This window comes from Fomitopsis serialis, assembly GCF_022376445.1.
Source record: "Fomitopsis serialis strain Sig1Antser10 chromosome Unknown B0H18scaffold_191, whole genome shotgun sequence".
Lineage (NCBI taxonomy): Eukaryota > Fungi > Basidiomycota > Agaricomycetes > Polyporales > Fomitopsidaceae > Fomitopsis > Fomitopsis serialis.
In genome coordinates this window covers 6,715-24,541 of record NW_025955151.1, presented here as the reverse complement: position 1 = coordinate 24,541, position 17,827 = coordinate 6,715, and the positions used below count along the sequence as shown (strand labels likewise).

At 55.9% G+C, this 17,827-nt stretch overlaps 4 protein-coding genes across 4 annotated transcripts; all 4 read left to right on the top strand.

Moving 5' to 3' along the window:
* Window positions 1-261: 261 nt before the first annotated feature.
* On the top strand, window positions 262-753 carry B0H18DRAFT_817850 (uncharacterized protein; the record flags this gene model as incomplete). Its single annotated transcript, XM_048039264.1, has 1 exon — window positions 262-753. A coding segment is annotated over one exon (492 nt), but the record flags the coding sequence as incomplete, so codon positions are not given.
* Window positions 754-1,071: 318 nt separating this feature from the next.
* B0H18DRAFT_888320 (casein kinase I isoform alpha-like protein) lies at window positions 1,072-2,081 on the top strand (the record flags this gene model as incomplete). Its single annotated transcript, XM_048041224.1, has 3 exons — window positions 1,072-1,126; window positions 1,180-1,454; window positions 1,512-2,081. 3 exons carry the CDS (start codon window positions 1,072-1,074, stop codon window positions 2,079-2,081), a joined length of 900 nt encoding a protein of 299 aa, XP_047885971.1.
* Window positions 2,082-8,507: 6,426 nt separating this feature from the next.
* On the top strand, window positions 8,508-9,386 carry B0H18DRAFT_888322 (uncharacterized protein; the record flags this gene model as incomplete). Its single annotated transcript, XM_048041225.1, has 3 exons — window positions 8,508-8,898; window positions 8,961-9,139; window positions 9,174-9,386. The coding sequence occupies 3 exons, from the start codon at window positions 8,508-8,510 to the stop codon at window positions 9,384-9,386; spliced, it is 783 nt and encodes a 260-aa protein (XP_047885970.1).
* A 5,102-nt stretch (window positions 9,387-14,488) lies between these two features.
* Window positions 14,489-17,394, top strand: B0H18DRAFT_960382 (uncharacterized protein; the record flags this gene model as incomplete). Its single annotated transcript, XM_048042955.1, has 13 exons — window positions 14,489-14,687; window positions 14,749-14,946; window positions 15,008-15,091; window positions 15,146-15,186; window positions 15,249-15,494; window positions 15,530-15,949; window positions 16,024-16,239; window positions 16,300-16,461; window positions 16,503-16,594; window positions 16,649-16,741; window positions 16,788-17,008; window positions 17,035-17,304; window positions 17,357-17,394. The coding sequence occupies 13 exons, from the start codon at window positions 14,489-14,491 to the stop codon at window positions 17,392-17,394; spliced, it is 2,280 nt and encodes a 759-aa protein (XP_047885969.1).
* Window positions 17,395-17,827: the final 433 nt, after the last annotated feature.

The following is a 17,827-nucleotide window of genomic DNA, read 5'->3' as shown; positions in this document are numbered from 1 at the left end:
CGACCCGGCTGGCGTCCTCGACCGATGAAGGCACGACGAATCGCCGTCCGGCGAGCGGCGTGGGCGAGAGGGCGGGTGCGTGGGCGGATGGTGGTTGGCTCGGGTTGGGTGCCCGGGATGCTACTGTCAGGTGAGCATGGTTGCCCGTTCGAAGACGAGACGGCGCTGCTCACGTCCTCCCGAACGAATTTCGCCAGTCCGGCTTTGCTACCGGCTTTGGCCATGGAACTTGAGTCACCAGCTGTTTGTCCTCGCGGCGCGCCTGCCATGGCGAACTTGTACCGTCTCGGTCGGACACTCTTGTCGGATCACACAGACGGCAACTCGAGCTACCTGTTCGACAAGAAGTCGTTTTTCACTGCGAAAGCGCTCAGCATGGCGATTCCCGGCGGCCCGAAATTCGAGCCTCTGTATAGAGACATGGACAGCTTCGATGAGGACTGGAACGAGTTCAACGACATCAACAAAGTCATCATTCGACAGCAAATCCGGACTGAGTACAAGGTCGCTTTCCCCCATCTGTATAACTCCCTCCCTCGTTCCGTCCACATATCTCTGTATCACACACCGAAGAACGTCTACATTCGCACCGATGACCCTGACCTGCCCGCGTTCTATTTCGACCCTCTCATCAATCCTATCTCGCTGCGTGGCTTTACACCGAAGAATGCGCCACTCGTTCCCCATGAGGACGCGATCTTCGGCCCCAACGATGCTGAGGACGACGACTTCGAGCTCCCTGGCGAGGTCGAGAACGATAACGAGAAGTCCAGCACGTCACATGATCACGTTCATTTGCGAGCGGCGACTGATGTGTTGCCTTGTCCCCGACCCTCATGTTGTCAGTGGTCCTGGCGTCCGCTACCGTTGTTTTGTAAGCCCACATGAACTCTTGCTCCATGAGTGAGGCGCTGACACTGCGAGCAGCGTCAACATTGTTGTACATAGTGTTATTGTATTGTATTGCTTGTAGGTGCTACCACTCGCTGATCTGGCGGCGATTACGATGCCAATGATATGTATCGACTGTGGTAGGCGCTCGACATGGACATTCCGGAGGTCGATGCACCTATGGAGATTGCGGGTCGGTACCTGCTGCGGGAACTGATAGGAGCAGGGTCGTTCGGTGCGTACTAACTAGTGCATCAGGCCTACGTGCTGATCGCCATCGACATCCAGGTCAAGTGTACAAAGCACTCGACATCTATGAGCATGTTGATGTTGCGGTGAAGCTGGAGCCATGCGACTTCCGGGTCAACCAATTGGAGAACGAGGAAGAGGTTTACGACGCTCTCAAATACGCAGAAGGCTTTCCCGCGATGCACGGGTTCGGTACGACCGATGAGGTGCATTACCTCGTAATGGACCTACTCGGGCCGTCATTGGAGACGCTGTTCCACTTTTGTGGGAAGCGATTCACTCTCGGGACAGTACTGCGGATTGCGTTGCAGGCAGTAGGTCGCCTGTTTGCTTATTCGATTTCAACTGACAATCTGCATCCATTTGTCTAGGTCGACCGGCTCGAAAGCCTTCACGTGAGGGGCTACGTGCATCGTGACCTAAAGCCTGCGAACTTCCTGGTCGGTGTAGGCGGGCAGACAAGCCTGCTCTACCTCATCGACTTGGGTTTGGCTGTCCCGTACCTCGACATCGTCACTCGTGCGCACATCAAGTACAACGATGAACACGAGGCTATTGGGACCCCGCTCTTTTCGTCGATCAATATACACCACGGCATCGCGCACTCGCGTCGTGACGACCTCATCGCGCTGGCGTACATCCTCCTCTTCTTCGTTCGCGGCTCGCTGCCTTGGCAAGGCATCCCCGGGTCCGCCAAGACGAAGAGGAATGATCAGTTGGTAAGAGCCAAAGCCAAAGCCAAGCCTTCGCAGCTTTGCAAGGGGCTCCCTACTCCATTTTGCGTGTTCGTCGAGTACGTCATGAGGCTGAAGTTCGATGAACGCCCGAACTATCTATACATCCGCAACCTGCTTCGACAGTGCCGTTCAGGCGTCCCCAATGCGGGCGAGAACACGTACGATTGGGAGCAAAGGCCGGAAGATCGCGGTGTACGAGTGTAAGTAAGCCCACAAACTATTGCTCGTTCGATTAATTTGATTGCTCACAAGCACGAAGTCTTAGGTCCCAGAGCCAACAGTGGAAAGCTATTTAGTTATTCTCTATGCATTATTGGACACTGTACTGTAATGTAGGCACTACGTACTGCTATCGGTGTGTTGGAATGTATGCTTGGGTACACTGGTGGCAGCACACCCGGCCCTCGGGTATAGTCTACGAACGGCGCGTCCGCGCAGGTACTTATCTCCTCGTCGCTGCTGCGGTATTGCGCAGTGTAGGAGACCCTTGGCGGTTTAACATTGCCATAAGAAGCAACCTTGCGAGCGCCCAAACGTGTCGCTCGAGAGGTTGCCTCACCTCCTCCCTCTGGTGTCGCCACCTAGTTGCGACGTCCTCAACATCCACGCGCGACGCGCGGCTCGGGCTCGGGCGTGCACAAGCACAACCCCGTCTCCTACTCCGACCTCGGCGGCATAGCAAGCACACCGAGGGCGCGACATAGAACGCGACGTGCACGGCTACGGCCTGGGCCAATGCCCTGCGTGCAGACGGGGCCGACGAACGGTCGGCGGGCGCGCGGGTGACGGATGGTATGGGACGAGGGTGCGTGAAGACGCGCATGAGCATGTGAGCTAACCGCGAACACAGGTCGCAGCGACATGTGGCGGGCGAGGGCGGGCGAGGGCGAATGCTCATCGGTGAGTACAGACGCACGCGAACGAGCCCACTAACGTAGACACAGGACGCGGCGACGTACAGTGCGACGACCGCGAGCACTCAGGGCCAATACCCTGCGTGCAGGCACGACCGTCGGACAGACGGCGGGCGGATGAGTCAACGAGCGGGCTGGCGAGCAGAGAGGAGGGCAGTCGGCAGGGCAGGTGGGTGAGTGGGCAAGCAGTAGGTCAGTGGGTGAGCTGACGAGCAGACGAGTGGGTCAGTGGGCATGCGGGCGAGAGAGGGGGCGACGGCACACACGCCAACCGCGAGCGCGCTGGGCGAATGCCCAGCACGCAGAGACGGCCATCGAACGCACCCGCAGGCAGGCAGGCAGGCAAGTCGAAAAACGGGCGGGGAAGCGGGATAGCGGACGGGCGGGTACACGAGCGGGCGGGCAGGTAGGTACCCGAGCAAGCGGGCGAGTCGGCGGGCACACAATCAGGGGACGACACACGGCCGCACGCGCGCGTGAGTAGGAGACGGGAGGCGGCGACAATGGCCAGGGCCGGGATGCGCACAACACACGCCGATCGCGAGCGTGTAGGGCCAGTGCCCCACACGCAAACACGGCCGGCGAGCAGGCGGGCGGACAACTGGACGGGCGAGCAGGCGAGAGGACAGGCCACAGTATACGCCGACCGCGAGCGCGCCGGGCGAATGCCCAGCACGCAGGCACAGTCGACGAACACGGGTAGGCGGGAGAGCAGCGGACGGACGGACGGACGGGTAAGAGGACGGACGAGCAAGTGGACGGGTGGGTAGGCGAGGGGACGTGCAGGAGAACGAGCAGACGGGCGGGTGGATGAGCAGGCGGGCAGGTGAGTCCAAGAGTGGGCGGATGAACTGGCGGGGACAGGGTGTGTCGCGCCGACAGCGAGCACACAGGGCGAAGACCCTGCGTGCAAATGCAGCTGACGAACTTACAGCACGCGCACGGACCAACCGAATAGGTGGGGACAGGGCACGCCACCACATATAACACGCCCACCGTGAGCGCGCCGGGCCAATGCCCAGCATGCACACACGGCCGACGAACGCGTACGCAGGCGGGCAAACAGGCGGGCGGGCCCAGAAGCGGGCGACAACACGCACGCCGCCCACGAGCGCACGGGGCAAATGCCCAGCACGCAAGCGTGACCAACGAACGAACCGCCCGTGCGTGAGCGAAGGACAGCAAATGGCGACGGTGAACAGGGCCGGGTCGTGCGCAACACGCCAACCACGAGCACACAGGGCCAGGGCCCGGCGTGCAAACGCAGCTGACGAGCGCGCCGTGGGTACGGGAGCAACAGCGAGCACGTCGGAGAGCGTGCAGATGGTGCGTGAGAAGCAGGGACGTGCGAACACACGAATGCGAGCGAGCAGGGAGGACGGGGAGGACGGCGGGTGCAGGCAACAAGCCGACACCCGCGCAGGTATCACCGAGGTACCCCAACCCGCGGTCCACCGCCAACACTGGCAGTGAACCCGGGTAGGGTACGGGTAACACCGCCCGCGGGTACGGGTACCCGGGTCGCGGGTGCGGTATACGCCCTGCGCACCCGCGGTGGTACCCGTGTCCATCCCTACGCGGCGGCATGAGTGGACGCGCAAACTAATGGGCGAGTGGGCAGGCGAGCGAGGGATCAGGCGGGCGGATGGGCTGGCAGATGACAGCACTGGTGGCGACAGCACACACCGACCGCGAGCGCTCTGGGCGAATTCCTAGCACGCAGACACGACCGGCGAACGCACACGCAGAACCGCGGAAACACGGCCGACAAGCGAACCACGGGCGCATGAGCAAAGGGTGGGTGATGACCACAGAGGTGGATGGTGGGCGAGGATGGGTCGGTGACAACGGGCAGGGCCAGCAGACGGGAACGCGACACATGGTGACTGCGAACACGACGCACGCGGCGATTGCGAGCGGATTTAGGGCGAGGGCGAGGACGGAGGGCACGGCAAGGGCAGGGCACGGGTGAGGGCCAGGGGGGTGGTAGAAACACGCGAGAGCGAGCGAGCAGGAGGGGGCAAGAAAACGGTAGGCATAGATGAACCCGCGGTTCACCGCCAACACTGGCGGTGAATCCGGATAGGGTCTGGGTAGCACCGTACAAGGCCTACACGGTTGGAGTTGGGTCCCTTTTACTAGATTTTTGCCAGCTTTGGTCGGCTCTAGTCGACTTGAACCGACTATAACCGACTTTTGTGAAGTTAGGTTATAACTAGCTTATGACCGGCTATATCAATTAGTCAAGCCTAGCTCGACCGAATCTAAGATAACTAGCTAGGTTACATTAAGCTGCCAAGAAAGTCCGCAAAATATAAGACTATATATGGTTATGGGCTAGTTTCTAAGTCCGTGCATCACTAGTCTGGCCACCCGTCTGCCGCCCGTCCGTTTGCTCGCCCGCCCAACTGCTCGCCCAACTACTCGCTAGATCGCCAGCTTCTCCACTAGTTCGCCCGCCCGCACCATCGCTCGCTTGCCTGCACGGTAGTTCGCCCATCTGCTCGCCTACTAATTCGCTTACCTGGAGTCGGCAGCATGCAACCCGTCGCATCCGGGTGCGGCGGGCTGAGGCTTGGCCAGTGCATGCCTACTGGGCCTGTGCTGGCGTTACTTGAGCGCACGCGCACCGGGACTATCTCCGTCGTGTTCGTCTCCGTTGTGTTCGCCTCCGTCCGGTCGTCGTCGGTGAGCGTTCGCTTGTCGGGTCGACTATGGGATCGAGGTGACAAGCGTGGCACTCACCTGTATCGCTGGCCCTGCTGGCCATGCCCGCTTCTCCTCCCTGCATGACTCTCCTGTGCGAGCCTCCAGCAACGCCTTTGGCAGATCGCTGGAGCTCGTTACAGTCGTGTACAGCGTGGTCTTGAGGCGTGCAGCGAGCCGATGCGTGCGCCCCGATTCTTTCGGATGAGCTCGCTTGTGTGTACCAGAGCTCGGTGGCGAGCAGGCCAGAGTTGAGGGCGGGACGGGGAGGACTCGGAGGACATGAGGGGAAGGGCAGTGATTGGAAGTGGCAAGCGTTGGGTGGCGCAGCCTCGGCGCTTAGGACTTCTCTTGCGGACTCGACCCACTCATAGCGACAGTCCCAGACCTACCTGTGCCGCCTCCCCTGGACGAGGACGATGAGATCGCTGGTGCAGCGTTGCCATTGGATGGCACACAACATCCTAGGTGGGTATTGCGGCCTGATCCCTAGCTAGTAGCGCTGACACCATGTGCTGCAACCTCTCGCAGCACAACACCGCGGTGGACGTCCTGCTCGTGTCAGCCCCGAAGACGCCTGTCACGCCTCCGCCTCCTACTACGAGGCGGGTGATGCGGTCGATGGCGGCGCAAGACCTCGACGAGCTTCGCGTCCTCGCACGCACGACTTGCTCGAGCTGCGTGACGCCCACCGCTCACTGTCTCGCGATGTCACTGAGCTGAGAGATGCTCACAACGCGGTCGTAGCGTCGACGGACTCGACCACCACAAAAGTTCGACTCCTGCAGGGCGGGGGCGTGCGGGTACGTACTCATTCGCCATCTCCTTGTTCCATCGACGCAGCAGTGATGCCACCGTCTCCCCGATATCCAAGAGTATACTCGCCACCCACCCAACCTGCCCTGCAACATCCTTCTCGGTGCGCTCGAGATGTTCCACCGAGGACCCCTGCCCCCGTTCATCCCGACGAATGGACCATCTCGCGTCCACCGGCCGATGGAACAGCCGGCCCCAGTGCTGCCGTAGGTCCCGCTCCCGTTGCCTGAGGTCCCGCTCCCCGCGCCGCCGGAGGTCCTGGAGGGCCTGCTCCTCGTGGTGCCTGAGGTCACGCCCGCTCCCCGGAGTACGACAATGACACCGCGCAGGACGGGCCGCCGTACAAATGCGTGAAGCGGAACGGATGGACGAAAAAGAGGTGTGACGGTCAAGCACAGACGTCGACGAGACCGGAACATAGCGCGGTGGCGACCACCGCAGGGCCTTCACTCGCTCGAAGCTCGAATACGTCTGCGACTCGTACCCACGGTAATCACGCAGGTCCTCTTCGGCAAGATGGCCTGGAAGGCCAGTGTCGTGCGTCAACAGTCCTGAATGTCACGTCGATCGTCCGTGCAGGAAACCGTATCAAGGACTCGTCCATCCTCGGTGTCTTCCTGGAGAGTGAGGTTTCATCAGTCCGTGCCCTGTTCCGCTCTAGGGAGGAGGCCGTCGCCTTCGAGAAAGCCTGGAATCGCGCACCCAGAGACTTCCCTTCCGTTCGTGCGAAGGTTGTGCAGTAGTCAGTTACTACTACTATACGTCTCAAATCAAAATGCTAAATATGCGACCCTAGCCCGCCCGCGAGCGATGCTCATATACGCGTGGCGTGCTGGAACGTACATGGCAATCTGCCTTTTAATTTGAGGTGTGACCGGTTCCGGAATGCCCTCGCCCAATTCGACGTCGTAAGGCTACGACTGCTGTGTAGCTGGGCGAGTCGATACACCGTCGTTCAATGCGCCGGGCGGGGTCCTTGCCGCACTGGTGCGAGCAGGTCCTTCGTGTGTACACCATCCGGAACTGGGGGGGTCCGAGGTTATGGTCCTGCGACTACCAGGGCTGTGGCTGCTGAATGCTTACATCCCTCCACCCCACTCTCACTGGTACACGCTGTCTGCCCTTGGCCCATCTGAGCTCCTGGAGCGGGCACTCGCTGTTACCACCAGGGATCCGGAAGTCCCAGTGGTACTCGCAGGCGACCTAAACGCTCGCACAGGGACAGTGTCCGCCTTCCAAGAGACCTGCCGGTCTTCCCCAGATGACGCACCTATCTCGCAGCATGGCCGTGCACTGCATCAGCTATGTCGGGACTACGGCCTTGACATCTTGAATGGGACTCACCTACAGGATGCAGATAGCTTGTCGATGTTCGCGTCGTTCCGGGCACTCGGGTGCACGGTGATCGACTACGCAGTGGCCTCCCTGCAACTCATCAGTAGCGGAAACGTTCGCCTGCGCATTCTGGAGCACTGGCCTGAATGATCAGACCATGCATCCCTATGTATGGTTCTCGATCAGCGGCTCGCGGTGTTACCGGTATCCTCGACAGGACGGCGGGAGACGGAGAGAGAGGGTGATAGCGACGCATTGCAACTCGAATGCATTCCCATCTGTGGATCAGCCTACGCTATGGGCTAAGCTCCACGCGGCAGGTTTCTCGGGACCACTGTTTGACTGGCTGTGGATGCTCTACGCCCGACTGCGGTATGTCGTCCGCGCAGACGGCCGCATGTCTGACTTCTTCCGAGCAGCGGCGGGTATCCTCATAGGTGATCCTGCATCACCGATCCTCTGGATCCTCTTCCTGGCAGACCTCCGCATCTCTGATCACGAAGATGACATCCGGCTAGGAGGGGTATGTGTATACCTCGAGCAGGCAGACGACATCGCGCTCTTCTCTACCTCGTTGGCGGCTCTGCAACGAAAAATGGATGAACTGGCGCGGTGGTGCTCGCTGAACTTTGCGACGATCAATGCCTCCAAGACGCAGCTGATGATCTTCGGCCCACTCCCGTCGTCACCCCCATCACTCATGGTGAATGGCAAGCACATCACCCTCGCCGACAGGGATACTTACGTTGGCACAACTTTCCTGTCGACCTCGCGAGACATCTTCTCCGCGCATGTTGACCGTCATGTAGCGATCGCTCGCCGGACGGCGAATGCAAGCCTGTCGGTGGAATCGTATGTGATGACGTGTTATACTAGGTTGGGTAATATCCCGACTCTGTGCGTCGAGTATACCGAGAACGCGCTTGACCTCGTTATCGAGAACTTCGCGCTCAGCGGGGGTCTCTTCCCGAACCTCGTCACCGTCGAGGCGCACAACTTCATGAGGTTCTCGCCGTACAATGACATTCAAGAGGAGAGCCCTCGCGAGTTCATGCTCACATTCCGCCAGATCCAGGCGGACATGCGCGACGTTTCATTCTACTTCCGCAACAAGAGTGGGCTCCCAAAGCTCAGTGACTCGGGCATCGCAGACGTGATTCTTGGCGGGCATGCTCTCACTGTCACCGCGCGAGTTGCGAGCTCAAGCAAGGATCGCTCATCTGCCCTCTACGTACGTCGCACCATCTCTCGTAGTCATCACAGTACCAAACTGACTTACCGAATTGCAACAGCTCAAAGTCGTGCAAATCAGGTCAACACACTCAAATTTTCAATATTGAAGACAGCAAGCACGACCTCCTGCAGGTGCAGAACACGATCACGATCACAGTGCGCACAAGCCTGGAGTACGTCGATGGCCAGCTCGTGACGGTGCGCGACTGCATGGACGCCGCGAAGGTGGACGGGAACGGGACACAGGCGCTGCAGGACGTAAGTTGCATCTGTCCTCTTTCGTCATTGGGAGGCACAGGGACTGACATGTCTCCACAGCTATTGCAGCATAAGGACGAGGGCGGACGCGAAGACGGGCACTTTCAAGGTCTTGTTGAAATGTGACTCGGCCATTCTGCAGGATGATGTCGGCCGCCACGAGAGCATGGCGAATCGAGCGCAGTCACGGTCGGACAAGGCGACGAAAGGAGAGACGTGGCACTCAGCGGCGTTCACGATCATTTGAGCTCGTCTTATGCTCATGTCGTCCCAGGCCTGTCCAGACATCTGACTCTGCGTCTTTGCGATCTTGGTCTCACATCTACATGCCCATAAGTAACGAGATCCAGATACGCTACGCTTCGAGTGTCGTCAAAAAATAGGCGGTTGACGCGGCGCGTTCCGTGGTAGACAATAGTAGGAAATGGTGTATCATGTTCGTCCCGACCATCACGCCGGCGAATCAGAAACTCATCTAAGTCCCACCCGAGCCCAAGGGTAGTGCCGGACCCACCGGGCTTCTCTCCTCTATTCAGACTTTGAGTCCTAACACTGGCTGAGAATGCTGCTGAGGCGACTGTCACACATTATTCAGTGGTACCTACTCGATACTAACGGTACAGCCGGAGTGCATTTCGACCGTTGCAAACGGTAGAGCCGCCTCCGGCCGGAGCTGTGATTTCCTTGTTGCAAACAGGCCGGCCGGACTGGTTTCAAACAAGCCGGCCGAGCATATCTCAAACCAGTTCAAACGGTCCGGCCGGTGTATCCCTAGGGCACCTATTTTCTGTCTGAACAGGGGGGCCATTTAGTGTCTTGCTGGCAATGGACCGGCCGGGCAATAAGGGGTTTTAATTGTAACAGATCAACCAGGATACTCTTTCTCCTATGGTAACGAACCGGCCGGGAAATGGGATCCTTCATTTGTAATGGGCCGGCCGGAGTGCATAGTTCACCAGTTGCAATGGGCCGGCCGGAGCACATGCTCCCTGGCTAATAACAGACCGGCCGGGTTGCATCATCTCTTGCTGGCAACGGAGCGGCCGGACCATTTTTCCACATTGATAGCAGGCTAGCCAGGCCATATAATCTAGCACTCCACACTGGTAACGGTCCGGCCGGGCAGTGGCACCATCCATTGGTAATGGTCCGGCCGGGCAACAGTATTGTGTCCCAATATTGGCTGGGCCAGTCAACAATAGACCATACTCCCTTAGAACAGCCTACTAGTAGCATGTATTATATGTCCACAGTGCATGCCCTATCACATTGCCTGAGCTGTTAGCTCACTGGCCAGCCATGAAAACACTGGCCGAGGGCATTCAAAAACCTTCGGCCTATTGTATTATGATACAGAGTGTGATTTGAATCATTGTATATGTAAGACCATCACTAATGGAGCCCAACATAGTGTTCCCACATTTTAAAGGGGCTTAGTGAAGCTGCCACCAGCCAAATCAATAGGCCGGACATTTCAAACCATTGGCCGGGCATTTTAGTTCATTGGCCGAAGCTTTCAATTCACTGGCCGAAGCTTTTACTTCATTGGCCGAAGCTTTTACTTCATTGACCGAAGCTTTTCCTTCATTGGCCGAAGCTTTTCTTAACCGGCCGAAGCTTTTCTTAACCGGCCGAAGCTTTGGATTGACCGGCCGAAGCTTCTACTTCACCGGCCGGCAAAAACAGCCGGTGCTCGGCAAAAAATGGCCGGCCGGTGGGCAAAACCAGCCGGGCTGTTGAATTACTATATGTGGAAATGTGGTATTGTCTGGGAGCCCTTCATTCGCAGAGTCTAGTATCAATTTCCTAGTTTTCAAGAACACATAGTTAGGCCAGGATATGCAAGACAAGATTTACTACTCACAGGCTTCTTTGCACAACATGTTATTCAATTCCTGAAGCCAATATTCTTTGCCCACACTGTTTGACAATCTATAATGTGTTATCACAATGCATAGAGTAGATCCCCAAAAGGAATAGTCTTATTCTTTGAAGCTGAATGCAGGACAACAAATAAGGGGTATACAGGTATGGTATACATGTTGACTTCCTGCAGCTAATGTTCTTTCCAAACAGTGTTTTACCATCTAGAATAGTTCATTGACCCACAAGGAATCAGTCCTCCAAAGGAATAGTCTTATTCACACAAGCTGAAGGCAGCACAGAGTTAAGGTGAGGGTGGGTATATGGGTATACATGTTATACTGTGTTCACATCCTGAAGCCAATATGCTTTGCCCACAAGGTTTGGCAATCAAGAATGGCACAGAAACATCTACCCACTGTTGGTAATGGTCCGGCCGGCCAATCCTCATAGGAGATGGTCCGGCCTGTGCATGATCCGAGTCCCCTTAACTCTGTACCACATTCAGCTCATGTGAATAAGACTATTCCTTTGGACGACTCACTCCTTGTGTGTAAATGAACCATTCTAGATTGTGAAACTGTGTTTGGAATGTAGATTGGCTGCAGGAAGTCAACATGGTTTGACATGTATACTATACCTTACCCCTTATCTCATGTTCTGCATTCAGCTTCGAAGAATAAGACTATTCCTTTTGGGAATCTACTCTATGCATTGAAATAACATATTCTAGATAGTCAAACAGTGTGGGCAAAGAATATTGGCTTCAGCAGTTGAATAACATGTTTTGCAAAGAAGCCTGTGAGTAAATCTTGTCTCACATATCCTGGCCTAACTATGTACCTTTGGACACTAGGAAATCAATACTAGACTCTATGAATGAAGGGCTTCCAGACAATACCACATTTCCACATATAGTAATTCAACAGCCCGGCCGGCCATTTTTTGCCGAGCACCGGCCGTTTTTGCCGAGCACCGGCCGTTTTTGCCGGCCGGTGAAGTAGAAGCTTCGGCCGGTCAATCCAAAGCTTCGGCCGGTGAAGAAAAGCTTCGGCCAATGAAGTGAAAGCTTCGGCCAGTGAGAAAAAGCTTCGGCCAGTGAGAAAAAGCTTCGGCCAATGAACTAAAATGCCCGGCCAATGTTTTGAAATGTCCGGCCTATTGATTTGGCCCTGTAGGGACAACCTGGCTAATTTTATGGCCAGTAAAGCAAAAACCTGGGTGAGTGAAATCTCTGGCCAGTTAATTTGGCCAGCCAGTGGGGCTGTTTTGTGTTTTGCAGCTTCACTAGGCATCCCTAAGTCATGGGAAAATTATGCTGTGATCTACTAATGATGGTATACCCCATAGGTGCATAATACATATAGTATTTCAATAGCCCCCAGGGGGCTGTGACCGGCCGGACCGTTTGAAGCAGGACAACTCCTGCCCGGCCGGCCTGTTCGTGGAGTCAGTTTGTTTAGGCTGGCCAACCCATTCTGGACCAGATAGACTTCACTCCGGCCGGTCCGCTTGCAATGAAAGGATTTTATCCTGGCCGGAACATTTGAAGTGGTGGGGCCTGAGTCCGGCCGCTCTGTTTGCAACGTGGACCGGCCGGCCGCTCTGTTGCATGTGCTAACCCTGCCCTCCACCCGGCCTGTTTGCAGTGATGTTGTATGGGTCCGGCCGGACCGTTGCCTATCCAGCCGGACTGTTTACAACAGGTACATTACCCCGGCCAAAAGCCCGGCCGGCCTGTTGCAAGCGGTGCATTGTTGCTAACGGTAGACCCGGACTACTCCGGCCGGAGGCGGCCCTACCGTTTGCAACGGTCGAAACGCACTCCGGCTGTACCGTTAACAGCGAGGTTTTCCACTGAATGGGCTCACTGTCAGTGCACACAGAGTACAGTGCAGTGTATAGGAGCAGCAACGCGAGTGAAGAGGCCACGAACACCGCACATGATGCTGAAGCCCGTTATACATCGGGCGCAGGTAAGCACGTCTTTTCCTCTACATGCTCTGAAAGCCGAAATGTCTGGACTTCAACTTGCAGAATCATGCATCGTCAATCATGCACCTACCATGGGCAGCAGCAGTGAACAACCTACAGTCGAGAAACATGCATGTGCATGTACGGTACCGGAACTAAGCAGGACTGTACAAGGTAAACTTTTTGTTTATTCGTTGTAGGGCGAATTCTCAAAGTCTGAGTACTACACTGCCGGGTTAGCGGCGCGGCCTCCTAGGCCGTGTCGTAAACTTGCTGCGGGGCCGTATGACCCTGCCTCGAGGAATAATCAACATCAACAGGAATCGGCTCACTTCCCACTGCCGCCTTGTCCCAGGCGAGGCATCCAGTGGATAGCCTGTCACGTTCAGCCTCGCGCGGCTAGGGATCTCAGATGGCTTCAAAGCCGCACGAAGCAGCATAGTATCATTTCGCCCACTAGTGCTACGACACTCACTTCGACGTACGACCCAGAGCAAGCCCGCAATCAACACTTCGAATCTCCTAGGCACAAAGCGAAGAATTCGCGATGGACGGAGCATCAAAGGGACCTGGCTAGCAGTGCCACAGAGCATTCAAGTTCGAGCTTGGAGGAATTGAGATCATTGGTAAGTTCCAGCCCATGTAGTACAGCTCGTAACCTCGTAACAGTAACATTACATGTCACATTTACACTTCGACAGTTTCACGCCATGTACGTGGATGGCATACGCCCGGCACGCACTGGATACGTTCGCCTCAACCGGAACCTATTTGAGTCAGAAACTGAATTACTGGGCTGTTACAACGCTAACGTCAATATCAACAGGGACAGTCTGTACAGTCAACCGTAGTGGCTACCATATGCACGTCGATGCCGCAGGGCTTGCGAGACGATCTGACAAATCGTCTTGCTGCGTGCTTAGAACCTGAGGCCCTGAAACCAATCAATACAGCTCAGAACGGCGGTGAGCATGTAGTCCACGCCATGCATTTCTCCTGGTACAATTGTCATTGTACTACTGTAGGTGCAGTATCTCTATTAATTGACGTGCCCTCATCTCAATGTTGCGACTGCAGCTCACCGAGGATTTCGATGGTGGCGAGCTTGTCCTGTATGAAGCAGGCTTAGTAGTACCTCTACGACATGGTGATTTCGCTATCTTTCCTTCTTGCAGCTTGACGCACTTCAACTTACACTACAAGGGGCGTAGAGCATCTATTAATATTTTGCTGCATACTGACAGGGAAATGACCAAATGGCTTGGAGGGCGCAACGGTTGGTCGAATAACAGCAGTTTCATTTGATGTACTATGTAGCTTGAATCGACTACTGGCTGCGTGCTTTCCCATGCTTAATAGCGCTCGGCCGTCACCCGTGTCCCGTGTTCATCGCCGACACTCGCCGGCATCGATTGTTGAAGTTCGTAGCGTCTCGGCAGCTATCGCAGGTGCGTCTCTTTCTTTTTCTCACTACAGTCTACACCTCCGCTGTTCGTTTCTTAGTACTCAGATATGGCCAAGCGCGCCACGAGGTCAGCCGCTACCGAACAAGCCTCCGGCACGGCACGGTCTACCAGGTCGACGAAGACCTCCGCAGCCGCAGGCGGCTCGAAGAAATCGACTAAGCCTACAAAAGGCAAGGCAAATGAAGCGGTCGCCAAGAAGAAGGTACAGAAGAGTAAGGAGGCAGAGAAGGAAGAACATACCACCAGTCAGTAAAATCCGTGAACCCATGAACCCGAATGTTATCGTTGGTTGATGATACGTGTCAGACGTACGCAAGAGGGCATTGAAGATGATGAACGAAGAGGAATTACCGGCCGATGAAGAGCCACGAAAAGCAAAAAAAAAGAGGCGTGCTGGTACGGAGGCCGAGGCAGACGTCGACGAACAGGATAAGCCGGTCGAAGACACTCCGGAGGATGTGGAGATGGAGGATGTGGCGACTAAGCAGAGTAAATCCATTCGACGTACGTGGTCAGATCACTCTCTGCTATACACTACTGATTCGCTTGGCGTATTGGTACTAAGCCAAACCTAAGCCGGCGTACGGGAAATTTGCAAAAGACAGAACTGCTTTGGATGCCGGCGAGGAAGATATTGTGCGGTCATTGGGTACGTTCACTCACATACGCACGATCATTTTGTCTAACCTACGACTCGTCGGAGGCGGTGGTCGCCGTCAAACTGGGGACAAGGCGAGTGGGAAGGTAGGTAGTGCGTCGTGTTATGCACCGAGCTCATTTATTTCAAGACAACTGACATCCAACAGGACAAGGGTAAGGCTAAAGCGACACGCAAGGACGAAGCAGTCGAATCTACCGACGAAAGCGAGGAGGGCGATGGTAAGGTTGACGGTGTCGAGATAGAGAATGAGGACGAAGACGAGGAAGAACGCGAAGACGAAGGCGGAGACGGCGATGGTGAGGATGAAGCCGAGGTGGAGAGCGGGTCTGAAAAGGGGGAGGACGATGATATGATCGAGGAGCAGGACGAGGAGGACGAGGGCGACGTTATAGTGAGTACACCGCCTGCACTATTGGCGGTGATCAGCATAGCACTTACAATATACAGCTGCTGTCTGAAACCAAGGCCAATCAGAAGAGTGATCGTGACAAGCTGACGGCCGGTGAAGGCGAAACTAGCCGTCGCGTCAAGGTCGCCGACTTGCCGAATAGCGTCAAATCTCTCGTCTCGGCAGCGCAGAATTGCCTGCATCTGCGCATTGCCCTCAACTCTGCATGGACGCAGGAAGCATCCGTCACGTCGCAGCGACTCCCCACCAGCTTCAAATTGGTCAAGGATAGCCTCGACGATACACTTACAGGACGCGGTAAGAATGACCAACCTAACGCTGCAATGGAGGAAGCACTGCAGTTGCTGCAGGACGACCGGAAGAAAGTCAGGCTTTCGAAGAAGGAACGAGAGGAACGAGAGGCAATGGAGGCAATGAGAAAGAAGGTGTACACTGTGGTGAGTCAACGATTCCTGGTGGACCAGAAGTCACAGACTCTGATCACCATCAGGTCTGGACGTGCGCATCACAGACGCGGAACGAGCTGAAGAAAAAGGCCAAACAGGTAGTTGAGCAAGTCTTCAAGTTCGGCGGTCTGTCTGTCGCTCAACGCACAGAGGCTGCCTTCTGGCTTCTCGAGACGCACCCTACAGTCGTGAGCGATGGCACAAAAAAACGCGGCATCCCCAACTTCGTCTTCGGGGGCATCGAAATCCATTTCGATCGGAAGAAGAAGCTGGATCGGGAGGTAAGTGCTCAGATCGCACGTTGTGTGTTGAATCCCAGAACGAACTCACGGCAATTTTAGCGTACGAAGGTCGAGCCGAAGGAGCCCTTCCGGGATGAAAGCATCCCGGAGCTTATCTACCAGTACTACGGCCTGGCCGGTCGCCCTGATGCGAGCATCAATGCGGCGCTGGATGACTTCAGGAAAGTCCCACTTAATCTCATAGCCGTCTCGTGTAATGCGGTATGTTTGTGTTTCCATATTCTGGTACATTATTCACGCAGTTATGCATACCATCACAGATAGAGTCAGCACTGATGGATGTGGCATCGCGCAGCCAGCCTACAGTGTTTTCGAACAAGCACTTCGCTCCAAAGTAAGTAGTACATCAAGACTTCAGAGCCCGACAGTGAATGCTAACGAACTCCAGGTGGGATAGCATGATGGCTATCCTAGAGACTCTCGAAGAGAGAGCCAGCGAGTATCTCGAGGTGACGAAGGGGTTGATTTGGAAGCACATCAGGTAAGGTTACGTCTGTGACATGCACAATTACTGACACTACCTACAGCACTCGTCTCAATGCGGGCCCGAACGTGTTCGAGGAGTCTGTAGAGAGTGATGATGAGTCGGAGAGCGGTTTCATACCTCTGCTCGAATTGCAACCGTCAAAGCCGCAGAGCGACAGCAACGAGCCTGGCACGTCGAAGGTGGCGTCGAAGGTGGCGTCGAAGGTCGCATCGAAGGTCGCGTCCACTGGCAAGCCTCCATCGAGCACAGTGAATAGGGCGGGTAAATCGATCGCCTCGTCGTCGAAGACACCTGGGAAGTCATCCAGCTCGACGAAGACACCTGGCAAACCATCCAGCTCGGCGAAGAGCACCAAGACCCCCCCAGCCCTTCGAAGAAACCTCGGAGCGCAGGTGCCTCAACATCGAAGGCTAGGAGCAAACGTCGTGTCGACAGCGACGAAGACGACGAGGTCATCTCAGGCGAGGAGCAGGGCCCGGGTCCAAGCGATAATGAAGGGAGTGGTGGAGTTGCAGGCGATGTAGGCGACATAGCTGAACTTCGGGAATCTGGCGAAGGTAAGTGAATAGTCGCCCATCATGTTACACCAGTTCATTCAGCATGGCACAGAACCTGTCGACGCCGCGTCCAACGATGAGGGTGCCTGAATGCTTCTTACATCAACTCTATTGAGTCTTAGGTTGAGCCGGTTCCAAGGTAAGTAAATCTCTTGTATTCGTAGTCTTCGTTCTCTACATCCAAGCTTTATTCACTCAAATGTCTAGATACCCTATTTCTCACCATTGCTCTCACCCTCACCCTCGCCCTCGCCCTCGCCGTCGCCGTCGCCCTCGCTATCACTCTCGCTCTCGCTATCGCTCTCGTCGCTTTCGCTGCCCCCCTAACTCTCGTCGCCCTCGTCACGGTAGCTATAGTCGCCCTCGTCGCCCCCGTCTCTCTCACACTGCCATCATGATCGTCACCATCACTAGTATCACACTCGCCTGTATGTAGCACGCTTCCTCATGTGCTGGCGCTTACCTCTACTCATTTATTGGCATGCTTGCTGTGCTAACACTCTGCTTGATATGTTGTGTACCA